Below are 22,738 nucleotides of genomic sequence, written 5' to 3'. Positions count from 1 at the left end.
TCCAATTTCCTTGCCCCCGACCCAATTCTCACCTCTGCTGAACTACTTAAGCTATACTCTCAATTACTAAGATGGGCAGGAACAGAGTGTTTTTAAAATAACAAAAGATTTACCATCCTCCTCTTCTTCACTAACATAATCTGGTCTATTCTTATAGCAGAAGAAAGTTGAAGGAAGTTTAAGTTTGGTTGCAAGGGCTTTTTGCTCAGCAGTTGGAGTTAGTTCATACACAATGAGAACTTCGTCATCTGAGGGAGGATCTTCAGGTTTTTCCTTCTCTTTTGCTATATAACACAAGTCAAAAAAAATTTATAAAAACAGAGTATTAAGTATTGTCAACATCAATAACTGAAAATAAAAACCACAAGACTTATCTATAGGTTAAAACAGCATACTGACATAAAACACACATACTTTGATGCAGACAGAGCTCTATGACAATGATGAATTAGAATTAAAATCCTGATTTAGTGTAACACCAAAAACGCTTAGTGAACATAGAATCTATTTAAGACCAAAAAAACTCTTATTTCTTTATGAGTCATTGAAAAGAATTACTGATTTCTATAATTTAAAAAGGCATTTAGAAAATGTTGCCATAATCATATATCATACTAAATCATTTATAAAAATATCCATGCATTTGCAAATAAAAAAAATCTTAAAGAAAACATAAGCAAAGATTAGTATACATATGAAACTAATCCAAAGCTAACCTTGAATAGTTTCTATAAGGAAAGTTACAATTGCCAAGGATGACAGGTGATTAGAGTTACATCCAGTTTTGCATATTTCCAAGCATGACACTAGATAAAATTAAATAAAAACTGCTATCCTATGGCTAAGTAGTACTGTATAATCTAAGACAATTCCTATAACTTAAAAACACTCCTGCTCAAGCCCCTGCCAATGAAAAGGGCAAAAAATAAGAGGGAGAAAGGAATTCTATATGCAGTCTGTTATGGTCTAGAAAGAAGAATTTCTGGCTGAAGGAACTGATAAAGTAAGCCAGTCATGAAGCAGGCCACGTACCAACCAGTGCTAGGGAAAAATTCTCTAGAGCTGCTCTGTCCAATATGGTAGCCTAACAACATGTGGCTATTAAACCCTTGAAAGGTAGCTAGTCCAAATTAAGTGCTATGAGTGTAAATATACAGAATGGATTTTGGAGACTTGGCATTAAAAAATGTAAATGATCTTATTTATTTTTTATACTGATTAGAAGTTAAAATGATATTTTGGATATAATGAGTTTAAGCAAATATATTATTAAAATTAATTATTTCCTTTTTTTAAAACCTGTTTTTTTTTTAATATGGCTATTAGAAAATGTTAAATTACATACACTGGTCATATTTTATTTCTACTGAATGAAACCATTCTATAGAGAACCAGAGCCCTTCCTTTTACAATGTTAAACTTGCCCCTCTCCTTCATTATAAATAAAAACTTAGTTCCTAGACAGGGACAATAAAAGTACACTATAAGATACAAATTCTTGTTTCAGTTCTATTACCTGGTAAAGATACTGTAGGTAAATCAGATAGCCTCTCAGGGCCTGTTTCCTCATGTCTAAAGTCTTCATTTCTAAAGTCCTTCAGGACTATGACATTACCAGATTTAAAACAGAATAAGGCTCTCTGTCCTACAGTAGTATATTGGTAAATCTGCTCTTAGACCAGGTATTCTTAACCTAGACCCACAGAGACTGTGTGCAAGTATGTATCTACTTTTTTATAAAGTCCACGCTTTTCACGTAACTTCTCAAAGACTGCACCTTTAAAAGATTTCTTTACAAACTGTCTTAGCTAGTAATATAACTGGTATACTTTAAAACCAAAAACTGCAGAAATCAAGGACTATTACTTCATCACTGTACTTGTCTGGCATGCTCGAGATGGGTTATTGGACAAAAATGTTGAGCTTTCATTTCCTAACCTTGCTCTTGAAGATCTTCAACAGATTCCACTTTCTATTGTTCTACTCTAGTAGCAATACTTCTACAAATGATCTATGCTACATATATAACATATAAGCTACAGAATGGTGCCTGTTAAAAATGGGGTCCACTTTCAAATATAACATTTTTCTAAACCATGTACAAAAGATTAGCCCTAAAGGGACATTCTATTCCATACTGTTTACACACTGCTGCCATCACGTTTCAATACCAGTAGACATTAGTGGCTAAAGATAAATGTTAGATGAAACATAGGTCTTCATTAAGCAGAACTGAAATAACAGAGCAATGAAGTACAACACGGCAAAAAATAACAATGTTTAACAGTGAGAAAACATGACACCCAAGTACATTAAAAGAAAAAAAAAAAAGGCAGTAAAGGGTGTCATGCCACCAGTCAAAAAGTACTTTTGCTTAAACTGGCATTCTTTAACATGCATGTTGTAGTGTTAAGTACTTTAATTCCATACAGCCACAGTTACTTTGCTAAGGACTAACAGCTGCTAAAAATTGCTATCATCTCATACTGAGAATGCTAACTCTATACCTTTGCTCTCAAGCTGTGAGGAAGGGGTGCTGGTCCAAAAGGCCATGGGATTAGATTTAAAAAGGCTAAAATTAAATCCTAGAAAATAAAGAATATTTCATTTTTGAACATGTTGGGACAAGATGAATATGATTTCAAGATATAAAAAGCTAGAGTCCCTCAATTTACATCAATCTGGTTGTCTTACATACTCATTTATCCTAGTGGTTTCATTCTTTGCTCACTTAATAAATGGTGGCACAACTAACACATAAAATGTGAACATTTCAATACCATGTTGAGTGATAAGAAAAAATAATAAGGCCAGGCACAGTGGCTCACGCCTGTAATCCTAGCACTCTGGGAGGCCAAAGCGGGAGGATGGCTCGAGGTCAGGAGTTCGAGACCAGTGCGAGCAAGAGCAAGACCCCATCTCTATTAAAAATAGAAAGAAATGATTTAGACAGCTAAAATATATATATACATATATAAAAAATTAGCCAGGCATGGTGGCGCACGCCTGTAGTCCCAGGTACTCGGGAGGCTGAGGCAGGATTGCTTAAGCCCAGGAGTTTGAGGTTGCTGTGAGCTAGGCTGACACCACGGCACTGTAGCCCAGGCAACAGAGCAAGACTGTCTCAAAAAAAAAAGAAAGAAAAAATAATAAATTGAAAACTGAAAATGAATATAAAAAGATTTGCATTAATGTTCATGATTCAAGTACGAGCCCTTATACTATATCGAGTTCCTTTGCTCTGCCCTAGCATGATATAAATATCTTCCAGTGAAATCTCTTTAATGACTTAAAATCTCCTGCTGTTTGAATACCCACAGTGAACTTATTTAGGTAGATAAAAATGTGCTTGACTATTTTTGGGGTGTTTACAAAGTAAAGTTTATGACCCAAATTTGACTACAACATTAGCATCCTACAGAGTCTGCATCAAGATAAACATTAAAAGGAAAAAAACAAACAAAAACTGTTCTTAACTCTGGACTAAGCACTTACCCTTTTCTGGTGTTTTAAATGTGTAATTAACGGAGGACTCTTCCTTTGGAAAGGAAGCAAAGAGATTTTTGACTTTGCCATCAGAAGATTGTTTGGTATTAGTTTTCTTTGACAGCTCACATTCGTTAGGTTCCACTTTTCTTTCAGATCCACTCTGCACCACTGAACTAGTTTCACTATTGTTATTTTTCAAAGGTGCATTAAAACTAAATCCAAACAGAGACCCAGTGGCTGAACTGTTGCCAAATGCAAATGGTTTTGATTTTTCACTACTAAAAATGCTTTTAACAGACTCTGAACCAAATACAAACTTTGGAGGAGAAACCACTGCTTTTGTTGTTTCAGATGTGCTAGAAACTTCTCCAACTTCTGAAGTTGCATCTGTTACACTGTCACCCTGAATTAAATCTGTCCTCTCTCTTGTGGTTTCTTCTAGCACAGCTACAGCAATTTTGCCACATGGTGACTCTCTGGGAGTACTTGAACGTGAAACATGAGGTGTTATTAAAGAATCTTTTTCTTGGGCTGTTTTTGCTTCATCAAAAATTTTCTTAAAGGAGTCTGCAACATCCTGCAGTTTAAAACGGACAGCTAAATGTTCTATTTTCCTTTCTCCATCTGCAAAATCACATGCAGTCCATACCCACACTCTTTCTGTCCCTTTCATATTTTGCAAAGTCATGTCTGGCGTTATTCTGTGATTGGCACAAAGTTTTAGTACCTGGTCCCTTCTCATCACTATACGAACTTGCTTGTTATCGTAATTCTGTAAAATCTTTATATCGCCGATGCCCCTTTCTTTCCATTGCCCAACATCTTTATCATATCTGTAGAGTTTTGCCCTGTGACTAAAAACAACTTGTTCATTTTCCTCACCACTTGATACTTCAACTAGATCAGGTAAAGGTACAACAGGTTCAAAGTACTGTCCATCTCTCTCTTCTTCTTGAGTAACATCAGATTCTTCATCAGTGCCAACTGAAGTTCCACTCTGATTCAACTTGGCAGGAGACTTAGATGGACTCAAAGCAGATTTAAAACTGAAATTAAATCCTGTTGTTGACTCACCAAAGCGGAAAAGATTTTTTCTCACGGGGCTGCTTGCCAATGGAGAAGCATGTACTGAGCTGCTACTGACACTATCATCCAAAGCATCTTCCCTTAAATCATAGTTATCCCATTCTAATGAGGGCCCAGTGCTTTCAGGATTTGGCTTGACTATTGCGTCTGAAGCACTGGCAGCACCTGTACCTAAACTTTTATTCTCTTCATCAGTAACTTTTGTTTGATCATTTGTCAAAAATGTTTTGAAATCTTTCAGTCCACTCTTCATTTCTTCAGCTCTCTGTATTAACTTGGCAGCTCTGCCAGTATCTACAAGTTTATGAGGAGTCTGAAGTGGTATATCTAATAGAAGTCGCTGGCACTCCTCAAATTTCTGCTTGAATTCTTCAGCCAGCTCTGGTGTTTTAAATTTTGCTGCCAACTGCTCTAGTTTAGCATCACCATCAGAGAAATCACTAGCTAACCACATCCATGCTCTATCTGATCCAGAGAGAGGTTTCAGGTTCATTGTAGTTGTTATCCAATGATTAGCACACACTTTTAGCACTTGTTCTCTTCGCATCAGCATTCGTAGTTTGCCATTGACCTCATTTTTGAGAATTTTTAAGTTCCCCAAACCCCTTTCTTTCCACTGACTTATCTCAGCATCAAATCTAAATAATTTTACCCGCTGTGAATACAGAACCTTTTCATCTTCTTCTCCTGTTACAAGTTCCACTTTTTCAGGCATTTGAACTACTGGTTCAAAATGAATGTCATCACTGTCCTCAGTTTTATAGGCATCATCATCTTTCTCAAGGTCAGCAGAAGTGTTGGCTTTATCAGCCACTTTACCACTCTGTGATGAGAATAATTTTTCTCCAGCACCTGAAAACCCCTTGAAATTAGGGTCTTTTTTGCCAAATTGAAATCCTTCTCCTGAAGTTGATTTTGCAAGATCTGCAAAGGTAAAAGTGCTACCTGTCTGACCAAAAATCACACCACTACCATTCTTTTGGCTACTAACATCCTGAGCCAGGAAACCAGTGTCATTTTCAAGGTGCTTTTCACTCTTCTTCTCTTGATTTCCTGGTTCCTGAATGCCAAATTTATATCCATCAGCAGACGCAGGAATGGAAAAAGTAAACCCTTCTTTTGTTGACTTGGATTCTGTATTAGAAGAACTCTGAAATGTAAATGAAGGTATATTTACTTGATCCACATGCCCAAATTTAAATCCTTGTTCTCTGTTGCCAAATTTAACATCTTTTTCTGAAAAGTTACTTTTAAATTCTGTTCCCACCTGACTTCCAGAAGAGTCATTTAACTTTGTTTTTGAGCCCAATGTGAAAGCTGAAGGAACTTCTGCAACAGGTTTATGAGTTGGTTTGGAGGAATCACAAGCCACACATTTTAAAGACGAACTCTCATTTTGTACAAAGCAAACACCACAATCCCACTGCCCTTCCTTTTTGGTGAACACTTCTTCAAATCCACTCTTTGGAGCCTTGCTTGTCTCTGAGGAGGCAGGTGCTGAAATAGCTGAAGTAGGCTGACTCTGTTTACTTGGATTCTGACAAGCAATACATTTGGTGGCGCTGGCTTCATTTCTTACCAAGCACGAACTGCAATCCCACTGTCCTTCCTTCTTGGTGAACATTCCCTCAAACCCACTCTTTGGAGCCTTGCTTGTCTCTGAAGAGGCAGGTGCTGAAGGAGCAAAAGTAGACTGATTCTGTTTACTTGGATTCTGACAAGCAACACATTTGGTAGTGCTGGCTTCGTTTCTTACTAAGCACACACTGCAATCCCACTGTCCTTCCTTCTTGGTGAACACTCCTTCAAACCCACTCTTTGGAGCCTTGCTTGTCTCTGAAGTACCAAACTTAAAAGAGGCAGGAGCTGGAACAGCAGAAGTAGATGGACTAGGTTTACTTGGATTCTGACAAGCAACACATTTTGTAGCACTTGCTTCATTTCGCGCTAAGCATGAACTACAATCCCACTGTCCTTCCTTCTTAGCAAACATGTCCTCAAATCCACTCTTCAGAGTTTTACTTATCTCTGAAGTACCAAACTTAAAAGAGGCAGGTGCTGAAACAGAAGTAATAGGTAGACTTTGTTTTCTCGGATTCTGACAAGCAATACATTTTGTAGAGCTTCCCTCGTTGTGTACTAAACATATACCACAATCCCACTGTTCCTCCTTTGTAGAAAAAACAGATCTGAAATCACTGTTAACAGACTTAGGAAGATCTCCCTGGCCGAATTTAAAAGAAGTTTGAGGAACAAACGAAGAACCATTTTTGTTAGCAGATTTTGTATTCTGGCATGCAATACACCTAGTTACAGTAGGTTCATTTCTTACTAAACAAATACTGCAATCCCAGTGGCCTTCCTTCTTTGGAGTCATCAATGCAAATCTATCTTGAGCATTTTCTGGGCCAGTTTTAGGAGCAAAAACAGTTTCAACTAATGGTGGGCCAACAAGCTCTTTATTGCTTGGGTTTAGATTTTGGCATGATACACATTTCTTTGCAGTTGCAACATTCTTTAATGAGCAGCTGTTACAATGCCACCAAGACCCTTCTTTCTTTGCAACTTGAAATTCAAAATTCATGTTTCCAGCATCAGATTTGCAAATATCCTTGTTATCATGACTTGTGGGTTCTTTTGCCATTCTGACAGTCTGATTTGGAGCTGTGGCTACATTTGTTCCTATGGCTTTTAAAATGCTCTGGGCCTCTTCAAACTTGCGCTTAAAAAGTGCTGCTTCCTCAGGAGTTTTAAATCTGATAGCAAGTTGTTCTGGTTTGGGCAGTTCATCTGCATAATCAAGGGCATGCCATACAAAAGATCGGTCTGATCCAGCATTTGGCGTCAGTTTCATATCTGGACTGATGTAATGATTTGCACAGATTTTCAGCACTTGCTCTCGTCTCATTAGAAGGCGAATTTTACCAGATGTTTTATGCCTTAGTATTTTTACATTGCCAATCCCACGTTCCTTCCATTCTTTTGATTCTCCATCAAAACGGAACAACTTTGCACGATTGCAAAAGAATTCTTCTTCATCTTCTTCACCAGTTTTTACTTCAATCTTATCGGGAAGAGGAACCACAGGCTCAAAATGAGGGCCATCATCTTCATCATCCCCATGGGCACTTCCTCCATCTGTTTCATGATTCTTGCTTGCCAGCTCTGGAGTGGGTGTTCCAAATATTGATTTCCCTGGACCATGGAAAGTAAACATATCATCACTTCGACGAAAACCAGAATTCTTTTGCTGACTTGGTCCCATGTTTTCTGTAAATGGAATTCCAGGCATATTTTTGCTTCCAAAATTGAATGTATTTCGAGGTCCAATGGTTTGGCTAGGAATTGGTTTTGGTCCACTATAGCTATCTCCTTGCAAAGGTTTATCTGAAGTCAGGAGACCTAAAAGGCATTCATTGTTACTGAAAGCTGCAGAAGTGGGATGTGTCACAACCTGTGGTGAGGAAAATGTAAAGTCGCCATCATTTGATTTGAAATTTGAGTTAAATTTAAAAGGAGCTGGCTGTGTTGTATGTGCTGGTGTTGTCAAAGATGGTCTTATTCCTTCAGCTGGCATGGGCTGAACAAAGTTAGTTTTTCCAAATTCCGTAACCTTAGATTCTGCAGATCTTGAAGTATGAGCTGCAACAGGAGGTTTTGTGAAATATCCTGGTTCTGGCAAAGGTGGATTTGTGCTTGTCTGTTGAACATTGCAATTAAAGTAATCATCACCCCTGGGTGACAGAATTCCTGTTGCAGGAGACTCAAAACGCAATGTAGGAGGACCATACATCTCCTGAGAGAACATACAAGCAGATGAGCTTTGCACTGGTGGTGTGTGCATCTGTTGTGAATAGTTATAAATATGCTGTTGGGGTGGAAGCCTATTCATTCCATACACTGGACCCTAAAAGAAAGAAAATTAAAATATTTTGTAGATTGTCTACAAAACTACAGATAAGCAGATACAAATCAAGTCTCACAAACTTTAAAGACAAATATTATTAGGTAAAGAAAGTATCATTAGGAAATACAGCACATCATTAAGAGAGGACATTACTGTAAAGATATCTGCATATATACTTGGCATATAATAAAGATTAACAACAGCATCTTAAAAATCTATTTCCACAATAAATCCACAGAATATCTTCTTCATTCCTAAACAATTTATCAAATGATGTTAACAAGACTAATAATGATGATGATGATGATGATGATGAAGACTAACATTTATTGAGCATTTTTTAATGTGCCAATTGGTCACTGTTCTAAGCACTTTATATCTATTATCTCATTTTAGTATCCTCAAAAACCCTATGAATTAAAGTATTATTATTATCCTCATTTTACATATGAGGTAACAGAAGCAGTGACAGCTTAAGAAATGAGCCCAGGGCCACAATAAACAGAAGAGGAAGGGTCTAGGTGCACCTCAACAGTCTGTCCTCAAAGCCCTCACATTCAGATACTATTATAATTTTGGGTCTTAATCAATAGTTATATAGCCATATGGGGCCTAAAAGTACTTACCACATAGTGGTTCAGCAAGGACACTCTAGTTCTATTTCTGCCAAAACAGGATGATGAATGACCCATCACCACCATCACTCTCATTTTAAAACTACCCTAAATGTTCACACTTATTGTAACATAAAAATAAGGTGACTAAGAAGTATAACTTCTGTATTTGGAGAGAGATTAAAAGTATCCATATCTTACGGGACATATAAGTTTTAATACTGAACTACTCCTTTGAATTTCTTTGAAGGAAGCCTAAACAATTAAAAAGAAAATACTTATAAATGTATAAATTATTCCTTTGTTACCTTTGTGGGAGTAACATTAGCTGCTGGTCTGAGAAGATACTGGGAATTATATGCTGGTGACTGACTATAATATACTGAAGGGCCAGTAGTTGCAACTAAAAAAAAAGGAAAAAAAAAAAGAAAACACTGTTAAAGTCTATACTACAGTTATAACTATCTAGGCAAGAACTATAAATATAAAAACAACAAAAATTAAAGAAAGATTTAACTACATAGATTTTTTAATTTCTATACATCAAAATATACCAATCAAGGAGATTATCAAATGATAAACCAGACAAAACTGCTAAATATGACACAAGGAATAAGAGAATAGCACTGCTGCGATCAAGAACAAGCACCTAACAAGCATCAAAAACAGAAGCAAGAAGAAAGTAGTTGGTTCATTTTCTAAGAAAGATCAGTATGATGTGAAAGCACAGACATGCTCAACATCAGAAACACTGCGAATATACTAGTCACAGAAAGGACTTACGGAACCAAAGTGCAAGTGAACCTTGAAAATCTACAGAATGAGGAGATTGCATTTGGTAAACGAAAGCTATTACCTAGAGTGTACAGGTTAAAAATCACCTGACAAATTCATGGAAAGGATCTCACAAGTAACACAAAATGAGTCCCCCTGGCATTAAAGAGGGGGAAAAAAGCACATCACCACTTAGGTTGATATACGAACTATGTGCTCCATCTGTTTTGTGTGAGTTTTACCAGGAAGCCAAACAACTAGAAGGTACTCATGTTAATGGCAAAACTATTTGCTATGACAGTTTTACCAGAAAACAAAACAACCAAAAGACCTTTTAGGCCTGTATATGGAAGAAGAAATAGAAATTGTACCCCAAAGGTTCCAAACAACTGACTCTGGAAAACAATGAAAAAATACCTAGAAAAGGCTAGTCACAAGCCCAAGTCTGAAACTGGAAACTGAACGGAACTGCCTAGTAAAGATGGTTATCTTGGAATTACTAGGGGGAGGAAACAGACACAGAACACAGAATAAGATAATAGACATGAGCCAAGAATCAAAAAGTCTGAAGTTTAACTAGGGAGTTTATCATTGACTACTGACTCTTAATAGTGAAGAAAAAATTAAAAAGAGCTCTTATAAATCCACTAAAAATAATCTAATAAAAAAAGCAACACATACATAAATAGACAATTCAGGAAAGAAACATAAAAAGGCCTCAAGGGCCATGTTTTTGAAGTGGGCCTTGAAAATCTGCAGAATGATAAGGTTACACTCAAGCTATTACTGAGAATGTTCAGGTCCAAAAAATCATCTGACAAATTCTTGGGAACACAAATGTGCTCCTTGGCTTAGAGGGGGGAAAAAAAAAAAGCACATCAACTTTCATGTTGATACAGAAACTATCTGCCCCATCTGTTTTGTGTTTTACCAGGAAAGCAAACAACTAGAAAAGGCACTCACGTTGGCAAAACTACCAACAGTCATTTGCATGAACTGTTGAGCATGTTGAAGTGTTGAACATGCCTAGTATAAAAAAAACTTTAACAATTTATACCATATGTGTTCCTACAAATTGCTAAAGGTTTTCACAAACTGAAAAGTCAACGCCAGCAAGAGCACAAAGATGGCACTATCAGATACTAGTGGTAAGAGTGTAAACTAATTTTTAAAATATTCTACAATCAAAAGACTGTGTCCTAGGATTTATAGTAGCACGAATTGGAAACCACATAAATAAGGCAATAGAATTTACAGTACTTCCACATGATGGGATATTATAAGCCCATTAAAATTCAAAGAAAATTTAATTTTAAAAATGCTCAGAACTTAAAATAACAAAAAAGGCTAAGTCGTCTATATACAACATAGTAACATGGTTAAAAACCTCATAAAAAATACTTTATGTATACAAAGAAAAAGAACCAGAAGGGAATGGTCCAAAATGTCAACAGGACTATGTGATAAGAAGGTGGTTAGTTTTTAGTGTCTTTACATTGTTCCATACTTCTGAGAATGTCCTACATGCTTATCAATCTTTGTTTTTAATCATCCACCTTGATACATTGTTACTTTTGTTAAGGGAGAAAAAAAAAGCCTATGAACACAGGAATAAGAATCAAGAGACCTGGGTTCTCTCCCTTTCAGTGCCAAAAAGCTACTTTTGTGACCCCGCTGTCAGTAAGCCATTTGGAGTCTCCATTTTTCTCAATTGTAAAATGAGGATGGGCTGCTTCTACACATTTCATAGGGTCATTGCAAGAATAAAATGAGACAATGTAAATGTTGTGCTTATGTGCTTGTACAATACCAGAAGGCCTTTTATGCTTGCACACAGAAGAAATGGAAATTGTGTCTCAAAAGGTGCCAAATAACTAACTGCACACAGCACTGAAAAAGCCCTAGAAAAGGCTAGCCAGTCTATTTACTCTGCCTTACAAGTCTCTATACAATGCACAGGAGTTTTAAGTAAGCAAGGTTTGAACTCTAGACATCTCACATATTTAGCTCTGACTCATAAGATTTAATATGCTTGACTTCACAAAGATATTCTGTTATTTTGCTTGCATTTAGGAGACACTCTCACAAGAGGCCAGTGGGGTTGCCTTAAGTATGAACCATCACACAAATATGCTAATCTAAATGAGACCTTATCATTCTAATTCTTTCCTGGGCTAAAAGCAATTAGAAAAAAACATGCACTACTACTATTGCAGCAGTCTGTCTGATGTAAAAGAAACCTATTTTTATTGTCATTTCTGGCTGCCAGGGGGCGATGCATCATACTAGCAAGCACTCAGGAGTTAATATGACTTGAGTTTGAAACCTAGCTGTATCAATAACTAGCTGTATAATAATGGTTAAGTTACCTAACCTTTCTAAACCCATTTCCTCGTTTATAAAATTGGAATTAATAGTGGTACCTAAAATTACATTCACAAAGCACTTTTGTACATAGCCAAATCACAGTAAGCACTATTAGTAACCTTAGTGCATTAAGTGTTTACTGTATACTATGATCAATGCCTAATGCACACCAACACCCAACCACATATATGCAAATGCTCATAGTGATTATGCGAAGTATTATCTCCATGTTTCAGAGAGGTTAACTTAACACAGCTAGTATGTGACATAACACATCTTAAAAATCCAATATGGTCTTGGTCCTAACTCCTTTTCCTTCTATATACAGCCATAATATTTCAAAATAAATAACACTTCCTATTAATGTCCTTCCTCTCAGTATATCAAAATAATTCCCCAGATATTTAAGTTCTTCATTAGGTATCTGTTACTGCATAACTTTATTAACATTTTTCAATTTAAGGAATAATCCCATCTCAGATTCAGCTTATCTGAGGTGATAGGGTGCATTAAAGGGTTCTGTAAGCCCTTATATAAATGAGATCACATAAAACTTGTTTTGTTTCTGCTTAGAATTATAAAAATCTCCGTAATACCAAATACAGTTTTTTAAGTAACACATGAACAGATATTAACATGTATATAAACAAACATAAACAGACATGATGATTTCACAACTTATCTCTTTAAAAGAGGGAGGTAAAGTGGTGTTACTAAAATCTGGGATTATCCAGTTGCCAGTTCACCTGTTAGTGGAGCCCCATGAAAAGTCTGTGATCCCTGATATCCATCAGGCACTCCATCTGGTCCATAATTCTCTGTGGGCCAACGATGAGGGGATGCTGAGTTACTGCTATTTAGTTTCAATTCCTGCATTTCTTTCTATTGAAAGAAAAAAAGAAAATAATTTCAAAGACTTAATTATATTATGCCAGGGCAGACTTAATATTTTAAATTTAAATACTTGATGATGTCTTTTAGGTGATTCTATTTCCAATGAGATCTGGCTATCAGGTAGTGATTTAAAAACATGATGCTGAATTTGTTAAAATTTATAGTATCTGCTCCCATTCATTCATTCCTTAGTACCACCTACCTAATCCATTCATTCCATGTCTAACCTAAACAACTGAATAACCTCCTAAATGATCTCATCTCCATTTCCACTCTACACTTACCTATATTAATCTTTCTAAAGTTCAGTTCCAGCCAAGAAATTTCCCTGCTCAAAACAACAAGTACCTACAAATTAAACTTCTTTCTCCAACCTTCACAGTCCTCAAGTAGTACTACCCTGACCATCCTTCCAGTGTCTCCTTTCCACACTGCTTTCCTCTTCATCTGGACTACTTAACATTCCATATCGCCTCCTAAAACTAACATTCCACTTATCCACGTGCTGTTAACAAAATACTATTAATTCTCATTGATGCTCAAATGCTCCACCAGAGAAGGGAACACAACTAATATTTGGACAAAATTTATTATGTATACAATAATATATTCCAGGCACTTAAGTTCTTAATCTTTACACAGGTAAACAATATTAACTCATATCTCAAAATGAGAAAAAGAAATGCAAAACCTGGCACAGCTGAAATCTTGACTCCAAAAATGTTTTCGTAACACCACTCTGCTGCCTAGACAGGATTCAGATATACTGCCTTCTAATTGTAGCTATGTAGCTACCTCTCTGATTTCTGCTAATTACTATAATAAATGACAATATCCTACCCAACTCCAGAACCTACAACATGTCCCCTTGCAAAACAAGGACACTTCTAAGAAACAGAAATATCAATAAAGTATTTCTTATTCTAAAGAAACTGTAGTGGTATCAGTTAACAGGTCAATTTTGAAAACTTTCAAACTTCTCTATACCAGCCCAGACATCCAAAGTGTTATAACTTGTGAGATCAGAGCAGAGATAAAATATCTTTTTTTATTCCACAAGTGTTTCAAATAAAAATTTCCCAGGAAGACGTAACTATGAGGTCCAAAACTCTCAACTTTCAAGCTAAATAAAATTTTCCCTACTCATCCATCTACTGTGCCTAGTCCAGATGCTGCATATCCAAGAATAAGAAATTGGTGGAACCAACTGGAAAATTTTACTGGTCACTACTGGTATTTGGACCACAGTGTCGAACTTGCAATCAGTGCTACAATCATAATTTTTAAGATTCAAAGTACTGTAAAATGTGATGAGAAGTGGTTTCAACAACTCTCTCACTTTACACTTTACAGATGAGAAGCGAACGGACGTAAAGGTAAGGAAGCAACTGGCCCAAGATCATTAATTAGTGGCAGAATCAGTATTAACACCCAGCTTTCCAGGCTCATGAACTAGTCCACTATACTTCCACAGAATACAACATTGGGTGCCTGAAATCTCTATGTTAAACCACAATTGTATGTAATATCATAAGCCACAATTACACAAAATTAATATACAAAATCTTAGTGTAAGCCAAGGAAACAATCATTAGAGCAAAAAGACAACCTACAGAATGGGAGAAAATAACCACATGCTACACTTCCAATAAAGGGCTGATAATGAGACTCTACATAGAACTCAGGAAAGTCAGCAAGAAAAAAAAAATCAAACAACCCTATTAAAAAGTGGGCAAAGGACATGAACAGAAACTTTTCAAAAGATAGACTAATGGCCAACAAACACACACAATAATACTCAATACCTCTAATCATAAGGGAAATGCAAACTAAAACCACAATGAGATATCACTTCAGTGAGAATGGCTTTCATCAAAAAGTCCAAAACAATAAATGCTGGCATGGATGCAGAGACAGGAAAACTCATACACTGCTAGTGGGACTGCAAAGCAGTACGACTTCTATAGAAAGTAATATGGAGATACCTCAAAGAATTAAAAGTAGAACTACTATTTGATCCAGCCATCCCACTACTGGATATTCACCCAAAGGAAAAAAAGACAGTCTATAAAAAAGACACCTGCACTCAAATGTTTACAGCAGCACAATTCACAACTGCAAAGATGCGGAAACAACCCAAAGGCCCATCAATACATAAGTGGATTAATAAAATGGGGTATATGTATACCACGGAGTACTACTCAGCCATAAAAAAAAATGGTGAACTAATACCTCTTGTATTAAATTAACCTGGATGGAACTGGAGACCACTCTTCTAAATATCACAAGAATGAAAAAACAAACACCATATGTACTCACCTTTTTTAAATTGGAACTAATAGATCAACATTTATGTGCACATATGGAAATAACATTCATCAGAAATCAGTCAGGAGGGAGGCAGGAGGAGGGGATGGGTAAATTTACACTTAACAGGTACAATGCACACTATCAGGGGAAAGGCACACTTAAAACTGTGACTCAAACAGTACAAAAGCAAATTATGTAACCAAAACATTTGTACCCCCATAATATTATGAAAACAACAAAAAAGACTCAGTACAAATTCAAAAAAATTTTCCCTCCAAACAGTATTTTCTAAGTTTGACACTGTTGATCACACTGTAATAACTGCCACAAATCAGGATATCCTTGTTATAATTATTAGAAGTATGAGAAATTTAGTTCTCGCCCAATGTGCATGAAAGAACCTACTTGTATCTCCAATTCTAAAGACATAAAGCTCCTTTGAATCCTTTGAATCGTATAGTTGAATTAAGATTATGTACACATTAACTATTTTCTTACATAATTAAGTCACATTCACAAAAGTATTAAAAAAGATAAAAAGACTTTTTGAAGCCTGGATCACTCTTTCAATTCCTACCTATAAATTTAACACACACCTGATCCACAGCCTATCTGTAATGATCTCATAGACCAAAGTATGATCATTATATCTCAGCAGTTCGATCACTTGTGAACCTCCTGTGCCAAGAACTGTGTTATACTTTGGATAAAAGTCTTTACCTTTGAAGGACTCAAATCTTGTTTATGAGGAAACAGAGACATAAGTAATTTCAAAACTATCGTAAAGAGTCAAGACAGAGATATGTAAAACATGTTATGATTCTACAGGATGGGAAGGGGACATTTTGACCAGCTTTAGAAAGAAGTGAGGGAATGGACAGGGAAAGAATCCTGGAATAAGAGGTACAGTTACTGAAACCGAATGACTTACCTTAATGGCCTCTACTTGTTGGCAAATCATTTTCAGTAAAGAATTCTGATCTTCTGCCCAACGAGGTGGTGTTTTGGGAGAATACTAAAAAACAGAAACAAAATAAAAAAATAACAAAACAGTACTTAAAACACTTAGAATAGTAACACGTTCGTTCCATAATGGAGTGGTTCATTTCTTTCCTACTTACCTTGTAACTTTTACTTGGTGATAGTGAATATCTGGTGGGAGACGGTGTAGAATGTTTTATTTCTGAATCCGCATTTCGCAAAGAACCATTTTTATAAAAAGGGCCTCCTTCACTGTAGTCTTCAAGTTCCTGCATGACTGAATTAAGCATCTCTTTTACAGACTCCAGGGGCACAGGCAACTAAAAAAAGGCATTAATCAAGAGCGTTAGTTTGCAAAAATACCAAAAGTAAGAACTCTACTAAAGATTTTATATTAATACTATTTACATTTTTCTCACTTTAACAAGCCCTTCAAATTATAATACATATGAATATATTATATACTCTAAAGTCTTCTGACTCTAAAGTCCATGCTGTTTCTATTACTTCTGTTAGCCATGATAATGGTGGAGGAATGTTAAGTTGGAAAAGTTTTTCCAAGTGAATGACATAAGTTACTGATATTTTCTAACTGATTTTGAAAGGAGAGAAATATAGATGCTAGAATACACCCAACAACATAAATCCTAATCAAAGAGTAGCAACAAAAATTAATCAACAAAGTACTCAGAAGGAAAGCTGAACATAATTTAATACCATTAAGCCAGTCTCAAATTGCTGACAGCTGGAAAACAAGACAGTCCACAGGAGATGATGAGATGAGAAGAAATGCTCTAAGGTTGTCAACCACTTTCAATTTCAGCAAAATTCATTAAGAACTAGTGCTGAATATCTGTTTTGATTACATTGCCAAGATAGCAATATTAATGTCATACCTTAGAAATCTTTTCTACTTCCCGAAGTACTTTTGTAAGAGTATATACCTAAGATTCCCAAGTTTTAAAAAAAGACACACCAAATCTAAGGCAAAGAAAAGCGAGTTAGCATTTACACACACATCCTCCTTCTGTGCATCAGTGATAAGGTATTACTGGGTGTTTTTGAAATTACCAAAATACAAAACCAAGACGAAAACACTGGTTGCTCAGTTATCAATAAGAAAATATATACAACAACCTGCAACTTACTTTCCTGACCACTGAAAGATTTGAATCACTGTCATCTATAATCTTTAGTAGGTAGTCCCTCGTCCTTCTCAAATAATTTTTGCACTCTTCTTGTTCTTCAGGAGAAAGGGCATCGTTTTCAATGTCTTCTGCCTTCCTGTGAAAAATCTATAAAAAGAATGCTTTTATGAAACAATTAGGTTTTAAAAACAAAAACCTTTTAATTCAAGTATCACATCTACTTACCAGTGCAAGATTCCAGTAAGAAACAACATTTTTTATAGATTCAAAAGCAGTCATAGCATCTTCTATATTTCCATTAACCGCATCCAATATAGCAAAAGTTATATGTGCATCTTCTTCGTATTCACCAATTTCAGATGCCTAAACACATTAAGTGGTTTTTAGTCAAATTGTTTTTACTCAGCGTATCAAACCTAAATGACTTTCCAATGATTTTATATGATCTAAAGAGATTAACATCTCATTATTCATTTCTGTCATATTTTACTTGCAACAGCTAGTAGATTTAGAAAACAAAGCAATGAAATAACAAGGCAATTAATTTGAGTTTATATCTCCATTTCTTTGTTTGTAAATGGAAATCTATATCCCAAATAATTCACAAAGGGATTCTCTGTTACCTGAAGGTCCGCACTATGAAAATGTTTAAACAGAGGATCAGTAGGTTCAGGAATATTGTTCTTCTTTTTGATTATCTTCAATAATGGCAAAACTTTTTTCCAATAATGAACGCTTCTGCCTATGTATTCCCGCTGATCATAAAAAGAATTAAGACCGCTGCCCTAAAACAGAAAGTCAGATGCACACAACCTTAAGGAACATAAAGAATTTTTTTAAATCTAAAACTTCATTTACAGATGCTAAGAACTGTAAAATTTCCAATCAAAACCAAATGGAATCTCAAAAATAGTTTGGTTAACTTTCCAAATATTGGAGTAACTAACCACCTCATTACCAGTGATCACTCTAGACTCAACTTTAAAACATTTTCAATGATATTACTTTATGAGGCAGTCTAACCTATTTTTTAAGAGTTGCCATTTTTAGATAGCCAAAATTTGCCCCTCTGTGGTGTCCCAGTTTGGTCAAAGGGCTAACCAAAATTTGCCTGTGTAGTATCAGTTTGGTCAAAGCGCTAACCATCTACACCTACTCTGGCCACAAAACAGACCTCAAATATTTATTTTAACATACATGTGCACATACATATTCATTAATTTATTTCAGAGACAGGGTCTCACTATGTTACCCAAGCTAGTCTCAAACTCCTAGGCTCAAGCAATCCTCCTGCTTAAGTCTCCCAAGTAGCTAGAACTACAGGCCACCACACCCAGCTAGATCTCAAATATTCAGAAAGATACATAATGCCCTTACCTATAAAGCCGTGTGCTACCTAACATTTTAAAAAATTTTTCCAGCTGAATAATAATCATAACTTAATTACTAAGTAATAACAATAACAGCAAATATTTACTGTGGGCTGGGCACTGCTCCTGTAAGTGCTTATATATAACTGTATTAACTATTTTGTGGCAAGACTAAAACCACATTTCACCTGGCATAACATAAGCTGCTATTGTTTCCAGAACTAAAAAACTTATAATAAAAAGTTCATAATTTTTAAAAATTAATGTTCTTTAAAAATGTTTGCACTTTAATAAACTCACTGTTTTCTGAAGGCATTTTGCCCAATGTACAAGCAGAGCAGGTTGAAGGCCATGTTTTTCCTGGCCTCTTAGAGTGTTTATTTCATGCTGAACTAGAAGTCGCAATTTTGCTGAGGTTCCAGGTCTAAAAAAAGTTTAATATAAATGCTTTATAAACATACAGTTCAATATTTACATTATATTAACTGTCACATGACAAATTAAATATTCACATAAGAAACTAAATCCCCAGTAAAACCAAAGCAATAAGTTAAAACAATACTTCTGTTTTACTACTTACATTGCTTTTCTGTGAATTAGATTACAAACTGCATCCCACCAAGTTTTCTGTCTATCTGTACAAAGCTGTTTACACACGGGAAGTGGTAAGCAGAGTGGCTGATAGGTGCTGTAGTGAGAATTACATTTCTCCTTTAATTGTAAGTGGCTGGTGTATATCACTCCAAGTAAAAATACCTGTTTTATTTAAAGAAAAATTAATTTAAGTTAGAAAAAGTTTAAACAAAACTCAAAATATTTAATTTGCTAAAATCTTTGCTTACTTCAAGATCTAAAATACATATTGATTCAGGTGCATTTGTTTCAAGCCTTGAGGTTTCCTGGGGCAAATGATGGAAAAGCTGTTTTAGCCATTTTCGAATTGCAGGTAACGTAGGCAATGAATTCCACTGTAAGCCAAGCCAAGTAAGGTGTTGAAGACTACCATTATGAGCTCGAATGGCACCTGAAATGAAAAAAAAAAAAAAACTGGCTTGAGGTTTTGAAAACTTTCCTTGTACCATTAGTTTTCCAAAATAAACAATTAATGCACATTAAATGTATCTTACACAATCGCTTTGCTGTATCAGAGCTGGAGGAAACTCTATGAGAAGCAAACTCTCATGTTCTTAGCATATACATTCACACTTTGTATCTAGAAATTTTAATAAAAATAGTTATGGGCTGGGCATAGGGGCTCATGTCTGTAATACTAGAATTCTGGGAGGCCAAGGTAGGAAGATCACTTGAGGTGAGGAGTTTGAGACCAGCCTAGACAACATAGCAAGACCCCGTTCTCTACAAAAATAAAAAAATCAGCCAGGTATGGTGGCACACACCTGTAGTCGTAACTACTTAGGAGGCTGGGGTGGGAGGATCATCTGAGCCTGGAAGTTTAAGCTGCAGTGAGCTATGATGATGTCACTGAACTCTAGCCAGGGCAACAGAGTGAGGCACCCCCTACCTGCCCCCACACCCACAAAAAAAGTTATTATGGAGAATTTTTTTTAAGTCCATCTAAGGAAATGAGATTCACTAGAACTCAGTAAAACAAAATCTGCTTACAGAGACCAAATAAAGAATACTCACCTAATAAGAAATCCTAAACCAATGGATTTTCCTTTCAGTAAAGTCATTAAACAATGGAATACCACTATATTAATCCATTAGTATAGTAAAGAGCTCTTTTCTTCAACAACAAAGTCAATACTGAAAGGGTTATAGAAGCTTCTGGAAGCATAAAGAGGTACAACCTTTCTGGTACTTTGGCAATTTGCAAGAGACTTAAAACTGTCCATCTCAGTAATTCTGTTTTTAGGAATCTCTATGGAAATCATTTGAAATACAGACACTTTATATTAAAGTTTCCATCACAATGTTATTTTTAATAGTGAAAAAACAAGAAACAGCTTGGATGCCCAACAGTAGAAAGAAGCAAGCAAATTATGGCTAATTCATTAAAAAAGATTGCCATTAAAACTGCTATTTGTAGAGTTTTAATATAGATACTATGGGAAAGAATCCATGAAAGAAGACAAATCACATATACAGTATAAACAACTATATACAGAAGAATATATGCACCCTCCCACCACCCTTTCCAGCTCCCTTGAAAAGGAAAAAAACCTTCAAAGAATACAGGAAAATATTAAGTCATCATTTCAGGGTTAATAAGATTATGGGCAATTTATTGTCCTCCTAATATAAAAGGATTAAGATGCAGAAGGTTTCCTTTGAAACATGTAACTTACCAACATCATATCTAGCCAAATCATCAGGCTCTGGTGCTTGTACAGCAATGTTTCCAATATCATCACCACCAAGGAAAGATTTATCCTTAGGTGACTGACTAGAAAACAGAGCATCATATAAAGTAGACTGCCCACTGTTATTGGCAAAAGATTCCACAACCTCTTTTAAAAAATCTTGCTTGCCACGACTTAAGTTTAGCAACATGTGTCCTGAAAAATAAATTATTTCCATCATTTTAAAAATACAGATTGTATTTACTCACATATCTTTATTGTTTCATTTGCATACCCAATGGGGAAATAAGATGATTATCTCAGACCTAACCCTCCAACCCAAAAACTACGGCTGGATAACAAAAAGGGTGCTCATGTAGAAAATAAATAGAGTACAGGTTTAAGAGTATGTCTACATAAGAGAATAAAAAGGAAGAGAAAAAGGAATATGTAAGAAAAATGCCAAAAGTTTTGTATTTTAGATTAAAAGATTCGGATTTAAGTAGTCATAGAATCTCTGATCTGATACATTGATTTCTAAACCTGGCTGATCAGAATCCTCCTTTAAACAGCTCTTACAAATTTTTTTTCCCAGGCCCCACTCCCAAAGATTTTTATTCCATAGGCTTGGGGTGACAAATCTATTTTAAAAACACTCCTTGGATAAAGTACTAATACATGCTACAACATGAATAAACCTTGAACATCTGCTAATAAAAAAAGCCAGTCACAAAAGACTACATATCATATGATTCCATTTATAAGAAATGTCCAGAAGAAGCAAATTGAAAGAGAAAGAAGTAGATTAGTGATTGCCTAGAGCTGAGACGTTTGGGAAAATGTAAGTGACTGCTAATGGGTATGGAGTTTATGAAGTGATGAAAATGTTCTAAAATTGATTGTGGTGATAGCTGTACTACTCTATGAACATACTAAAAACCAATAAATTGTACACTTTAAATGGGTGAATTATATGGTATGTGAATTATATTTCAATTGAAGTGTTTTTAAAAAAAAAAAACCCTCCTTGGGGTTAATTCTGCTGATCAGTCAGGTTTGGTTACCACCAGACTGTTGTCTCTCAGGAAACTTGCAGAGATACTCTCAGGAATGCCCATATCAAAGACATAAAAAACACAGTTGATTTTACTAACTGTGACATCTGCAAAGGCACCTATGATGGCCCTGCAAAGGTAGAAGGAAAATAGAAAGGGGAAAAATGCAAAGTCATTTTAAGGACTGAAAGTCTAACTTCCATAAAAAAGGTAGGCTGTGGAACAGAACAGCAACGTGAAATTTGATCAACAGCCTAACTAAAAACCAAAACTTCTAGCAACTTTGATTTAATGTTACTTCTTGCTCTTTACAAAGTTCATTCAATTTTATTTCAAAATTGCTACCTACAGAAACCATTACATTTCTTCAGGTCACTACTTGAGTCACTGGCTATTTGACTACCTCGAAGTTTGTGCCTTAGCAAAATCACAGGTATTAT

The 22,738-nt window shown here is 35.7% G+C and overlaps 1 protein-coding gene across 1 annotated transcript in view; it reads right to left on the bottom strand.

Moving 5' to 3' along the window:
* The window catches only part of RANBP2 (RAN binding protein 2), a 60,596-nt gene that overhangs the window by 17,713 nt on the left and 20,145 nt on the right, over positions 1 to 22,738 (bottom strand). Inside the window, exons 9-21 of the mRNA XM_045550368.1 lie at positions 21,250 to 21,459; positions 19,783 to 19,964; positions 19,521 to 19,696; positions 19,241 to 19,364; positions 18,194 to 18,355; positions 17,796 to 17,933; positions 17,571 to 17,717; positions 16,563 to 16,742; positions 16,373 to 16,456; positions 12,984 to 13,119; positions 9,405 to 9,499; positions 3,496 to 8,482; positions 114 to 284 (exon numbers count right to left, since the gene is read on the bottom strand). Of these exons, the coding sequence (XP_045406324.1) occupies positions 114 to 284; positions 3,496 to 8,482; positions 9,405 to 9,499; positions 12,984 to 13,119; positions 16,373 to 16,456; positions 16,563 to 16,742; positions 17,571 to 17,717; positions 17,796 to 17,933; positions 18,194 to 18,355; positions 19,241 to 19,364; positions 19,521 to 19,696; positions 19,783 to 19,964; positions 21,250 to 21,459 (6,792 nt within the window). The remainder of the gene's footprint in view (positions 1 to 113; positions 285 to 3,495; positions 8,483 to 9,404; positions 9,500 to 12,983; positions 13,120 to 16,372; positions 16,457 to 16,562; positions 16,743 to 17,570; positions 17,718 to 17,795; positions 17,934 to 18,193; positions 18,356 to 19,240; positions 19,365 to 19,520; positions 19,697 to 19,782; positions 19,965 to 21,249; positions 21,460 to 22,738) is intronic.

The sequence above is a fragment of the Lemur catta genome, chromosome 4 (assembly GCF_020740605.2).
Source record: "Lemur catta isolate mLemCat1 chromosome 4, mLemCat1.pri, whole genome shotgun sequence".
Lineage (NCBI taxonomy): Eukaryota > Metazoa > Chordata > Mammalia > Primates > Lemuridae > Lemur > Lemur catta.
This window is presented reverse-complemented; position numbering and strand designations above follow the sequence as displayed.